Source organism: Dreissena polymorpha, chromosome 2 (genome assembly GCF_020536995.1).
Source record: "Dreissena polymorpha isolate Duluth1 chromosome 2, UMN_Dpol_1.0, whole genome shotgun sequence".
NCBI lineage: Eukaryota > Metazoa > Mollusca > Bivalvia > Myida > Dreissenidae > Dreissena > Dreissena polymorpha.
The window spans coordinates 46,907,332-46,921,425 of NC_068356.1; the positions used below are offsets into that span (position 1 = coordinate 46,907,332).

At 31.9% G+C, this 14,094-nt stretch overlaps 1 protein-coding gene across 2 annotated transcripts; it reads left to right on the forward strand.

Moving 5' to 3' along the window:
• The first annotated feature begins 1,708 nt into the window (after nt 1–1,708).
• LOC127870269 (buccalin-like) lies at nt 1,709–8,676 on the forward strand. Of its 2 annotated transcripts, none has more exons than XM_052412901.1 (3): nt 1,709–1,873; nt 6,954–7,809; nt 8,246–8,676. In XM_052412901.1, the coding sequence occupies exon 2, from the start codon at nt 6,972–6,974 to the stop codon at nt 7,794–7,796; it is 825 nt and encodes a 274-aa protein (XP_052268861.1). In that variant the 5' UTR covers nt 1,709–1,873; nt 6,954–6,971; the 3' UTR covers nt 7,797–7,809; nt 8,246–8,676. The 2 variants fall into 2 exon arrangements, with proteins under 2 accessions (XP_052268861.1, XP_052268862.1); XM_052412902.1 differs by having other exon boundaries at nt 6,954–7,805.
• Nucleotides 8,677–14,094: the final 5,418 nt, after the last annotated feature.

Genomic DNA, 14,094 nt, shown 5'->3' on the forward strand with positions numbered 1-14,094 from the left:
ATGTCGTCCTTGACTAGCTTGTTCGCATTGCACAGGCTAATCAGTATGCAAAGGCTAATCTTACATGCATTAAGCCCCGTTTTCCATGAAAGCAGCCAATATGTACATATTTCAATGATAAACACTAGACTGGCCAATCTCGTCTTACAAGCTGTTAAACACTATTAGTTATATAAACTCAGTGTACCAGTGGCGAACAATAAACAGGCAGATGTGGTGGTTATCTTTCCTAGCATTTGTCGTCTGCTGCAACAGGCAGTGGTTGTCTTTCCATAGCGTAGCTAAGGCTTCTAAGCACATACTGATTTGCAAAATATGCTCTGTAACATTTTAACGAGCATTTTGTTTCTACAAAAATCTATGTTATCATACCACATCTAGCGTTGAAACTGTGGCTATTGCTATAAAGAACACTGATTGTTTAGGTGTTAACTTTATTTTACGAAATACTTTACGAAATGTTCGTTGATTTTGAGCGTTATAGAGACGTTAAAGAATTTAACAGCTGAAATTGAAACGAAAGGCGGTCAATTATTTTTCTATAATTAACTGGCAATGTTTTTTCTTCACAAACATATATATTACATCGTGTAATGGACATATTTCCAATGTCACATATCAATGAAAACCTTTTTGTATTTAACATATAATTTAAGAAGTTAATTAAATTTAGAGTTTATGGGTCCCTTTATATGTGCGATGAATAATATTAAATATATAATGTTTGTGCTATATTTAAGATTGATTTCATGCGTTGGTTATTGGTGGCTTAACGGTAATAGGATAAAGGGGAATTACAAGTAAATGATTTAATACAATACTTTGTTTTGGTTTAAAGGGACCTTTTCACATATTTTGGCATGTATTGAAGTTTGTCATTAAATGCTTTATATTGATAAATGTAAACATGGGATCTAAAAATTAAAAAACAAGAATAAAATTAAAGAAAAAAAAAAGTAACCCTAAACTGGGCTCGAACCACTGACCCCTGGAGTAAAAGTTTATCGTTTAGACCATCCGGCCATCCGTGCTCATACTCTGATTGTTTTATTTTATACTTTATATAGGCAATCCTCGTAGTGTCACAATATTAAACGACAACAACAGAATTCTCCAAAGTATTCTATCGTTTCGCGTTGCAACGCTTTATAATTTTCAGGTTTTTAAATCGTCAAAAGATGCATATAATGGTTATTTTAGAGCACGGATAATGTTCAGTATTACTGCTCCTCACAAATATCATAACTACAACGAAAATTTGCTGGGAAGACTTTTGAGTAAAGATGCCGGTCTGTTCTCCTTGATAACACAATTGTGTTGTTGTAGAAAATAAATTAGAACAAATGCACTTGGAATTGATATACTTCATTTTGGTGTTAATTATCAGCCTTGTATATGTAATATGAAAATGAGCTATTAAGCCTCATACTATATCTGCCTGTACAATTACTAGACAATCGAGATCTTTTCGAGGTTTGCGAACAAGATTTATCGTGAAGCTCAAACACCAATGGCTGAAATCGAAACAAACACTACAAGCCATGAGATGCGCGGTATTACTCTTGGTGTAAAGTTTTCATTACAAAAAAGCCTTTGTCGATTACAAGACTCTGTGATTGGCCAATCGCACGCTCGCGTATTGATTCATTGAAACCAGCAAGCATTATTAAGTGGATTCGTTCTGCTACGATATTCAGATTACGTTACCATCCATGCTGGACTTCTTTTTTATTTAGAAATCTAAGTTTGTGGTATTCGGCAATTGTTGCAAATTGTATATTTAACAAACAAACTTCATAAAGTGAAACTGGTTTTGGCGATTGGTAATTGAAAAAGCAAACAAACTTGAAGTGAAGAAGGATAATTTTAATAGGTAAGAACAACATAAACGTATACAAATAATACCAACTTAACTGGGTGCCATGTAAATGGATAGGTTTTTAATTTTGCCTTATTATTGTAACACTTATTACTGTACATCGTACTTATAATAATAATATTTACGAATACATTCTGCAGATAATACAGTTTAAATATTTCACTAACTGATTTGAATTCAATTACACAAAACCACATTGCAATAATTTTATTTGCGAGCGTTAATTTTGGTTATTACAATTATTTTTTTACAGGTGATATAACTTTACCCTTATTTTAAATATATTATGTATAACAGTTTTCAAAATAAAAACATTACTAAGACAAATCTCAAACACGAATACGTTTGAAAAATACTGTACCTCAATATCAATCATGTAATATAAGATAAAAACGTGTGATAAAAATGATGAACTGTAATTCGAAGTAATTGTATAGACCTTAAATGCCAAATAAATAAGAATCGAACGTATAATAAAGCGTTATATTCATTTCATAGTAGAGTTTGACATAGTTTGCTGCGAGAAGTTTTGCGATGTAGGAATTCAAACGAGATGTCATTTCATGCCAGTTTTATTTACATGTTCAGCTTATTTTCCACCGAGAGAATGTTATAAATAAACAAACGACTAATCTATGTTGCTCATGTATTAATAATTGTATGCTTTTAAACGTAATTTTAAGATCTAATCATAATCCGAATGTGAGACTCAACGATGAAATGAAGAAGAATTAAATGACATAAATAATTGCATTCATATCTAATAAAGGGAATCTTGAATCTACAGTGTTGTAAATAATATAACGTCTCTTAACATATTAAAAACATTTAAATATGACTTTTAGTATCTTTACCAAGTATTTACCCTACTGCGAAATCAACCCTACTGCGAAATCAACGTGTTATATGCCTAAGTGTACAGCGTTTTCATCTTTCTTGTATCAAAATTTCATTCAATCCCAAACTAAGAATATGCTTAAGAACAACGGGTATTTATAGCACAGACATAAACGATATACATTTCATTTAAGAATATTTCACAAAACGATGTAGAGCACATTTTTTGTTAAATACAATTATTATGTACTACTATAATGTCTGTGGATGAAAAATAACTATATAGGAAAGTGAAATTTATAATGATAGTTTTAGGTCTTCATGGAACAAACTCAATGGGAAGACGACAGAACATTTCGAATGTGTTTTTGCATCACAGATCTGAAATTAAATATATCTAGAACAAATAAGGTTACGATGATTACATGAAAGAAAGTTTATTGGATAATATCTTAGTGTGGTTGTAAAAAGATCATAATAGTAAATAATGGATAAATAATGGATAAATAATATATCTCTTTTTATAAAATTACGAGATCGACATGCTTTGAAGATAAACGTTTCTATGTTATCTTTAGTTATTTGAGAGAAAATAATACATTTTTGACTAAATTACATCTGTAGATACGATACACCAATAAAGAAATATTCTTTATGCGTGCAGCCGAAATAAAACGCTCTATTCTTAATTGAAACGAACATTTTAGAATTCGTGTTTAAAGAGGCCTTTTCACGTTTTTGGTAAATAGGTGAAATTAAAAAAAAGTTGTTTCAGATTCGCAAATTTTCGTTGTAGAGGAAATGTAAATACTGAACATTAACCATGCTCTAAGATATCCATTATATGCATCGTTTGGCGATTTGAAAACCTGACAATTATAAAGCGTTGCAACGCGAAACGATTGAATAATTTTGAAAGTTCTGTTGTTGTCGTCATATTTTGTGAAACTACGAGGATTGCTTTTATTAGGTAAACCATACATCCTTATATCATGAGCACGGATGGCCGAGTGGTCGAACCGGAAGACTTTTTACTCCAGAACTCTAGGGGTCAGTGGTTCGAGCCCAGTTGAGGGTTACTTTTGTTTTCTTGTTTTATTTGTATTTTTTTACTGGAGATTTTTAGGTCCCATGTTTAACTTTATCAATATAGTGCATTCAATGACAAACTTCAATACATGCCAAAATCTGTGAAAAAGGCACGTTTAAATGAACTTGAGTATGAATTCTACTATGCAAATTATTTAGATTATGTTTTGGAAGTTTATAGTTTAATTTAAAGATATTCAAGTTCACACATTCAGAGATATATGGTATAGTTGAAATACATGCTTTATTTGTGAATGAATATCTACAAAACATTTATTGTTGACATTCCAGATACCAGTGTTATCCCACAAAACCTTAAATGTTACTTATTATTTATTTAAACGACCACAACGACATTATTTTCATTAAACGCATAGAGCAGTAATGTCAAATGAAGGGTCTTTTACATAGACTTCTTTTTTTATAGAAAACCATTCCTTTATCAATTATTTTCAGAAATATCAGTATTTCGTATACAAAAACAAAAAGCAAATCAAAACAATTTACTTTATCGTTATTCGAGAATGTGATCGACGGAAATAGTAACATGTACCTCTCGACGGATTACAAGCGGTAAAGATGTATGCTGATTTCATTTACATATGATTTTAATTTTGTTTTTTAACGTAATATTTCTATTATAAGGTTTTTCGTGAATGTTGTTTTGTATGAAATGTAATTAACGAATTTCCAAATATATAAACTACTGAGTATATTTAAGCATTGATTAAGGTGCTTAGTATTGCACCAAACAAACAAAAAACTTCAGTTGCATGAGAAAAATTGCGATATTTGGCCTAGTGGTTACAGCGTTCGACTACGGTGATCGAGATTGAAAGCTCGAGCCCCACACGGGACACGTTATGACATGTCCGGTTGTCGACCCAGTATCAAGTTAAATTGAGGTTCCCTTACTGCAGAGCGCAAGATATATACTAAAGCAATCGGGATTATAGATGTAAATCAGTAAAAAAGGTCTCATGAGCCACAACTGGTGGACCCATAATATAGAATAGTGGCACTCTAATGAGCAAACACTTTCTTTACTTAGCTAACCAGTATTGGTGTAGAAGTAAGAAGTACACTATGAACATTATAATATTCGGATATGAGAAGCCAGCGATGATAATAAAATGTGATGGTCTTCGAAGAATTTTATGAAAACAGTCGTATAATATATTATCGCACGTTTATTAATCAAAATATGCCATTTAACTTATATCAAAACTAAGTAATTTTTATGTAATTTATTTAAAATTTTAAATTTCAACCATGCAAACCTTTTGATAATTCGACATCGAAAGCATGCAGGACATGTTAAATTTTCAAAGACGATCCGTCCTAGCTTGAATAAAGGCCTACCTAATGCATTTGTGCTGCCTTTGATAAAACCACATCTGAAAAGTAAAAAGCTCATTCATTTATGTCGCTATATCGTGATTGCGACTTCGTATATTCGACTCAAAATGCCATTTCCGCTTCCGACACATACGTAGGAGCATTTACCACGATCCTCTTAATAAATTTAATTAAGTGGCTTTTTATTATGTTAGTCGTGGAGCATTCAATCGACTTTATACAATTTCTCCATTGTTCACTATGATAGAACGAAATACGTTTTATGTCAACCAGACGACCTCTTTGCTTAGTTCTTCAGCAAGAAATGTTGGGTCGTCAACATATCGTGTAGCATTTATACACAATATAGACAATCGCTTAAAGCTAAGAATTTATCTTTAATATAAAAATATTTGTACATAAAAATATATAACTACAAACATTTTTTATCCGTTTATAACACATGCAAAACATTTTTAATCTGAGCATAACATTAACATTTTAGCAGGGATTCTTCTGTAACATCTCAGGCCAACACTTTTATTTTAAAAACACTATTTGATATTCAATTAAGATTATTACATGGAAATTTTTGTGCAAATGGTAAACATAGTTCGCTATATAACGTTTTCTTTAGAAATATCAATCATTTATTTTCGAACGCCCTCATGTGCCACATAGTATGCAATATGCAGTTATCTTTTAAGAATTATGTTGTAAAAAGAAATATAAATTAGGACCCGTTTGCTAAAAACTGAAACGGTCATTTAACAGTTTAATAAATTCAGATCCATATTACATTTATTTTAGAAGCAAAGTTATTATCAAACATATTCACATTATTTGTGCACATACTTTTGTTTTACATTAAAACATTAAATACATATATTAAGGGTTAAAAAAATAAGTCATGTAAAAATAGATCAAACAAATAAAGGTTATAAGCTTAACTTGCCGTCAACCAAATTTAAAGCGTACGAACACCGAATGAATTGTCCGTGCGCAATAGTAAACTGTATTTCTCATCTCACTCAAAATGCAATATTTATTAACACTTGTTTCAAATGATAAAACGAATAGTTTTAACCGATTACAAATCCAAATGAATGATCGTTAATTTTAATTCTGACACTTATGAAGTGGGGATGAAAACACATCGTATTATTGACATAAGTAAATGATTATTTATATAATAGTCATACGCCAAATCTGTCAATAAAACACTTGTTTTATGATTAAAGCAATCTTTATTAGATTGATGCGCATGTTAAGACAAACGCAGATGGTTTTACAAAGCCTGATTACAAATACATTCAATCGCATGACGAATATATTCTACGAATTACATTACACGCATAAATGATTTAAACTTAAAGCAGATGCATTGACTGCAAATGTAGTAAAAACTCTTCTTGTCAAAACAAACATGCTTACATAAAATTGATGAATTACTTGAAATTTGACTTTAAAGTCGCCTCCCAGTCTATTTCAACCCATAGTATTTCAAGTTTCTTTATTCACCATAATTTGAACATAATATGCTTGATATGACCATCATAAACGAACTTGCAAATGCTACATATACATATGTATCAAGTACTTATCTTATGCAGGTGACCAACAACTACCCACGCATCATAACATCACCTATATAAATCATACAGTTATCATTCAAATAATATTTTATTAGATAAAACAAATATATTTTACTATGTATTTACTAAGTTAGTGTTCGAGATAATATACTCAGTTTTCTGTATACTGCTTATTGTTTTTGCACACTATAATTGAACAAAAATATTGTTTTCAGACTAAAACCGAATATACCATGTTGTGCTACATCCGGATGAAGAATGATTTCAGTATGCATGTGCCGTGCCTCATTCTAATATTTAGTGCAAGACTTATTGCAAGCAAATCAGAAAAATCAAGCTACGTTGACAGCACTTTTGCTAAAGTTTCAAAACGAGATACTGGGGATATGAACATTATCAACGCTAATGAAAAAGAGTTGCTCCACAATTTAGAAGATAACATACACGATCTTGTACACAGTACAAAAGCTGATAAAACGAAGTTGATGCCATATGACATTGGCAGTGATTATAATCTAGGTGGTTTTGAATACAAATCAAACGACGCTGTGAATAAAGACAATCGCAGGAGGATCGATCGACATTCTGTCGTTGGGAGTCTTGGCAAAAGGGGACGAGTACCAATGGGGTTTTATGGGCAATTAGGGAAAAGAGCACCCTTAGGCTTTTACAGCCAACTCGGGAAAAGAGCACCTCTAGGATTCAGAAGCCAGCTTGGAAAAAGAATGCCAATGGGCTTTTTCGGTCAGTTAGGTAAAAGGGCCACCAGACGACTGCCCATGAGTTTCGTCAGTCAGTTGGGCAAGCGGATTCCAATGGGATTTGTTAGCCAATTAGGAAAACGTATGCCGATGGGGTTCATGAGTCAACTTGGAAAACGGTCGGGCGATCAGGAAAGTGATGAGAATGTGTATGTGCGAAAACGACGATCAATAGCAATACCTTGGTATTTTGCCCAGATGAAAACTGCAATACCGTCGAGATACATCCGGGGTGGTATTGACCGATACTCGTTCTTTTCTCGACTAGGAAAACGATCAGATAACCAAACTTCGTAGGATGACAGTGTCGGTTTGTATAAGATTTTACAAATGTACATTTGACGTTAAACGTACTTGTCGCTAAATTCAAATCATATAATTCGTCAGATTTGATGGGAAGCAACTCCATTAAATTATGTATTTAAGAATTTAATTAAAGATTTATCGTTAATAAAAGGCTTAGTACTAATAAAATAAAAACGTATGCAAAGATTAACCTAACCTAGGAGGATTTCAACATATCGTTAACAGAAAATATACGCTTATTAGCGACGAAAATATTATCGATGACAATTCGATTGTGTTAAAGGATTTATGCATTTTTGTTAAATAATTGCCTTTCGATGTCATTAGCATTTGTGGGTTTATGGCTATTAATTCAATAAAATGTATGTAAACATGGTATTTTATTCTTAATAAATCAATCGCATAGCAAACTTATTTAAATCATTTAATGTCTTTTGTAGATGCAGCCAAGTTTTAGGCAAGCCGACGTTCCGATCTGTTCACATTCACCAGCAGATTCACTTCAAGAAAAGTTTCCACAGAATGTATTTGTGATATATGTCACTCGCTCTGCAGTTTTTGTTTCGGTCAATAACAAAAAAAAAACAAGAAACAAAAAAACTTAAGTTTCCAAATAACATTAATTGCTTAAAATTCATGATTGACATTTAGGTAGAACAAAGTCATGAGAATAATGGTATTTTGCTGTTCGTTTTATTTATATAATAACATCGTATCTTTACAGAATGTCGTGGTTGAGTTAACTTAAAAAAACATTTACACATGATTTTGCTTTTTTGTTTTGGTAGATCTGTCGACAGCATCAGATGTAATAATTAAATATAAAGGTATAAATACACATGCATTGTTAGTAATAATTTGATTACACAAACCGTCCTTAATCAGATCAACGAGCATGATTCCCATTATATTGGCTAACATTGTATCTTTATCATGATCGGGTTACAAACTAATAGTTTACTGATTGTTTGAATTACATGTTACATTAAATACTATTGCGTGTAACTGAATCATTTCGTGCCACACGGTATGACTTATATGCAGCATTTCCGGCAATGTGAGCAAAAGCGAACCATCAAAGCCTGGCTTCACGTGTGTTGAGATAATTGTCTGATCGTATAATTGATCGCACTTAGTTATAAATCAAAGTACTGAAAGTACTGGTGTGACGATGCTTTTGAAGAGGATTGATATAAAAGCATCTATTTAAGTTAATCTACATCACCACAATTGTGTATGTGGGTACGAAAATTTTGGGTAGGAAAAACATGGGTACGAACATTTTGGGTACAAAAATTATGCCAAAAAAAGTACGTAAAAAGATTTGGTTACGAAAAAAAAATTTGGTAGGAAAAAAAATTGGGTGCGAAAAAAAGTTTGGTTACGAGCAAAAATTTGGGTTCGAAACAAAAAATGCGCACGAAAAAAATTGGGTACGAAAAATGAAGGGTACGAAAACAAAATGAGGGTACGGGGAAGTAGTACCCGTGGGGAACTTGATCCTTTCAGCGAAACTGGGAGGCGGGTTACATTCTCGATCAAATATAACAAGAAATATCTTTAATAAGGTATTCGACGTGTATTTTCTGTACCACTTATCTAAAAAACTGTCTGTTACAGTAAAACGTTTGTGGGTTATAACATTACGTTTCAGCATATAAATTCAAAACTTGACATGCTCTTTAATTACACCATGCTCTTTAATTTCACATGTATATCATACCAAACTTTATATTTCGTTGTTTCCTTTCCTAAGTTGATGATGCTATGTGTACGGACGTGATTTCACAATCCCATGTGCATGAACATATACTTTTTCTCTTTTGATTATTGTTCTTTTTCTCTAATTCAATAAGCTTAGGCATGTTTGTTCGTTAAGTATGGCAATAATTTCATGATGATTCCCGATCGAAAGTGGGTATGCGCACATAGTCGTAAGAGCACTTGAATTCGTGAGTTCGCCCATGAACACATGGTAAGGTTAACTTATGTGTTTAAAACAGCAAATAATATCCATCAAACGAATGAATTGTCAAACATAGTATGCGCACTGATGTGGCTCTGTAATTTATGTTTGAAAAGTTTATTAAATATGCAAAAGGAGAAAGCACGCAGAAAAGCGAGTATCACAGATTTGACACGGCTATTATGCTGTTTATATACCAAAGTCGCTACAACGTTTACAAATGGCAGGTTCGAAATCATTCGTTTTCTTTACACTCATGATCGCGTTGAAAGTTAATTATACACGTTTTAATTCGCAATTTTACTTAATCACGACAAATGTCAAATACAATACAGAAAATGCATAGTTGTTTCATTGATCTATAAACATATAATGGATTGCATATAACTGATTTAAAATTAACGTTTTCAAACTATTATTTAATCTTTTCCCAGAATATGCTGTCCTTTTTATATCTGAGCTTCCTAAACCTTTATCAATGATAATCAGCGAGGTATGCCGATTAGAAAAATCGAGCTATCTCAATCGGACTGGCTCGGACTTTTACATAGGTTGCCATTGTGAAGATTTTTTTTCATGAAATGATAACTTAGACGATGCTTCGCAGCATCGTCAAAAATATGTTGGTTGTATATTGCATTTTAAATGCACGTTTATGCATCTATATATGGTGCTATCAAATTGATGAACAAATAATAACATAGTTCATTAATAAGAGTACCTAAATATATGAATAATTGAACCCCATAAATATAATCGTGAATATCCGGTAGTCTTTTATTTAGGGCAAGATACTTACTGCGTGTACATTAGAGGACGAAACATACTTTTACATAATACATAATCCGGGAATGCCCATTCAATAAATGTAAACAAGTAACAAAACAAGAAATCACTTCAAGTAATATATACCTCACATGGAGACATACACAGCTGCTTTGATTTCGTTTGTTTAATAAAGAGCAATAACCATATTAATGAAATCGAACATGGAGGTAAAGAACGTCTACATAGCGTTGAATCTAGACACCGAGCATCACTAAATCAACAGCAATGAATTACTGTTTTAATACATTGAAACCATGTATGCGTGCGTGTATCAATGGTTTTAAAAGCACGACGAAGAACAGTGCATAACAAGCTGTACAAATATGTCCTGTCTCATCTTCCTGTTTATCTAATAAAATACTAACAAATATCGGGAGATGTTATAGCGAGAAATTTAAGGTACGATCCGCTTGTAAATGACGTATTGATTAAACTATACTTAAGCACTAAGTATCAAATTAGAAGTACTGAAGTATAAAAGCATTGTTATTTATCTATTCGAATACGTTCTGCAGCATCTACACAGCGCACGTCAAACTATTTTAGTAATAATTACGATCATAAAAAGCCACTTTGATAGCACTTTCAAATCATAAATCCTTTCTTCAGATTTTATGTAACATTTGCGAAACAGTATTTGCTTAGGAGAGAAATTTTGATTTGTGTATTTGATTTTGTGTTAAGTATCCGAATGGCATTTATTATTTGATCGTCCAAAAACAACAGAAAAATCTGACGGATAGTTTGCAAACCTTTTAAAATCAAAACGACTTGCTTTGAAGTGTAATAATATGTTGTGTATGTTTATGATTCTAAGCGCACATCTATCGCAAGCAATCTTCAAACATACGATGTTAAGTTAATTTCGCCTTTGGAATTACACTATTCTGAATATCGTTTCGTGGATACAGTGGGACAGTGATATATAAGGGATGTACTTAATTTTTTTTTAATGAAATTGTGTGGGAAATTGTAAAAAACAACGAACACTTCTCTCGACCGCAGAGTTTACTTGATGCAAAAATTGCGCCTAAGAAACAATCACTCGTTATAAACAAGAAATATGTTTTTGAAACACAATACCACTTACTGAAGCCGCATAGCAGCTTTAAAGCTCGTAAGTTTATCAAATATCAACGAGAACAACACAACCCAGCCTTGACCTGAAAGTCATGCATTCATAATTTGAAAACAGTCAAACACTACACATTAAAATAATCAAAAACCAAAATGATGAAAAAGTAAACATAAAATCTCGTCGAGCTGATATTTTCATGTTTTTTTTTTAATACTTAATATAAGTTTTGCGCGATTTGTTCAATATCCGCCATGTCATTCCAGTTCTTACCACGTAAGCCACACGCTTTTGTTACTTCCGATATAAGATTTATTGAAAAAGTATTTTTGAGGAAAAAACCAACTATGATATATCCAGCATGACATATTTCAAAACATTTTATATTAGAGTACCGTTTGCCATTGAAACCAAGGTAAGAGGTATATCCGATATGATTTGTTTCGCTAAAATGTACAAAACGGAAAAGAGTATGCAGATTCGGAAGCAATGTATGTATGGGCTATGTGATGGAAACGAAAAAAGCAAAATGAGCAATAGTAAACAGTCACATCGCATCACAAGTAAGTAATTACCAAGGACTATTCAAAATATGTTCTGTCAAATACTTGTTTTTATTCTATATGGTTTTGCAGCAAGAAGATGTTTGTATTTCTTCTTTTCAATAAATATATATGCATGTGGTTTGAAAAGTGTGCACAACTATTTTGTTTTCACTTTAATTGAAATATGCTTACTGTTCTGAAAATTTCACAGAATTAACTATTTGTTTAAGGATACTATTTTTCTCTGTAACAGACCACACATGATGCTCGGTCGAATTCGTGTGACGTTAAATCATCAGAAAGTCCATGTGCCCAGAAGACAAATTAGAAATGGCCAATTTGATTACTGATTGGAAGTCTTGAAAAGAAATAGCTCTCGACATGCAAATACACAAACACTACTTTCACTTGTGTGAGATATTATCCGTAACATACTTATTACAAAACTATCAAGTTGGCGTTTTGCATTTAAGATACATGTTAAACATACGTATGTCACTCCACATCAAAGACACGGACCAATGAGACAAAAATACATGTCTGGTGTTTAGGTTTGCCATAAAACTTGAACATTATATGAGCGCTGGAGAAGTCGTAAGAAAGTGATCGGTTGACTGGACAGTGTGTGACCGTTCGTTTTTGTCTTTTTGTGATGGAAGACTTGTGTTGATTGGTTGAGAGAAAAGATTTTTATCAGATAAATGGATGAGCTTTCTTTATAAACAAAATATGATAGTTGAAAAGTGCGAAAACGATGGTAATGTGCGTAACGTTGACTTCGCAAAAAAAGAATTTGATGTACTCATATGTTGTTCACATTGTACATGTGTATACAACAATAATTTTATTTTCATATTTATGTGTATGTGTATCTGATTTATATTTATATTTATTGATAAGACGAGTTTTTTTATAAAATACTTGTAATTTAAACATAAATACAGTTAACAGTAACAAGGGTATTTTTCCATATGTAATATAATGCGTTTAACAAATGTGTTATACCGCTTATTTTTGTTAAAGAAGCAAGAGCCATAACGGATCACGTAATCAAAACAATTCAGAGTGCATCTCAAAAGCTATTTGAACCGTCAAAATATGAAACCTGTACTTGTGTTCTGTGATAAAAAAAGGTAGCAATGATATGCTAATAAACGGTGATTATGTTGTGTTTTATATAGTTTTTTATATAGTGCAAGTCGTGGAAATACAATGTATATAACCAATGAAGCCACAATTAACTAAAACTAAATCATCATAGACAACATACAATCAAGCAAAACAAGACTAAAGCAACTAAACACAAGAAAGTAAAATAACATCACATTATTGAAAAATATATAATTATGTAAATTTGCATCACATCATACGGAAATTGATTATGTAGTTATATTAAAATGATGACTGATTGAAACATGTAAATGTTACAATTAAAAGAATTGAATGACTGATTTTGAAAAGTAACACAATTAAAAAACAAACATTATTAAAAGAGTTACGACTTATTAAAAATGCTGCTTGTTATACTGACTAAACTGGAATGACTAAGTTGAACAGAAAAATGAAAGCTTCACTATATACTGACTAAACTGGAATGACTAAGTTGAACAGAAAAATGAAACCTTCACAATATACTGACTAAACTGAAATGACTTAGTTGAACAGAATAATGAAAGCTTCACAATATACTGACTAAACTGGAATGACTAAGTTGAACAGAAAAATGAAAGCTTCACAATTTACTGACTAAACTGGAATGACTAAGTTGAACAGAAAAATGAAAGCTTCACAATATACTGACTAAACTGGAATGACTAAGTTGAACAGAAAAATGAAAACTTCACAATATAAAAGACTTATGAATTATTTAACATG

Excerpts from the sequence above, each read along its gene's own strand:
- LOC127870269 (XM_052412901.1), top strand. The coding sequence starts at position 6,972 with ATGTTGTGCTACATCCGGATGAAGAATGATTTCAGTATGCATGTGCCG.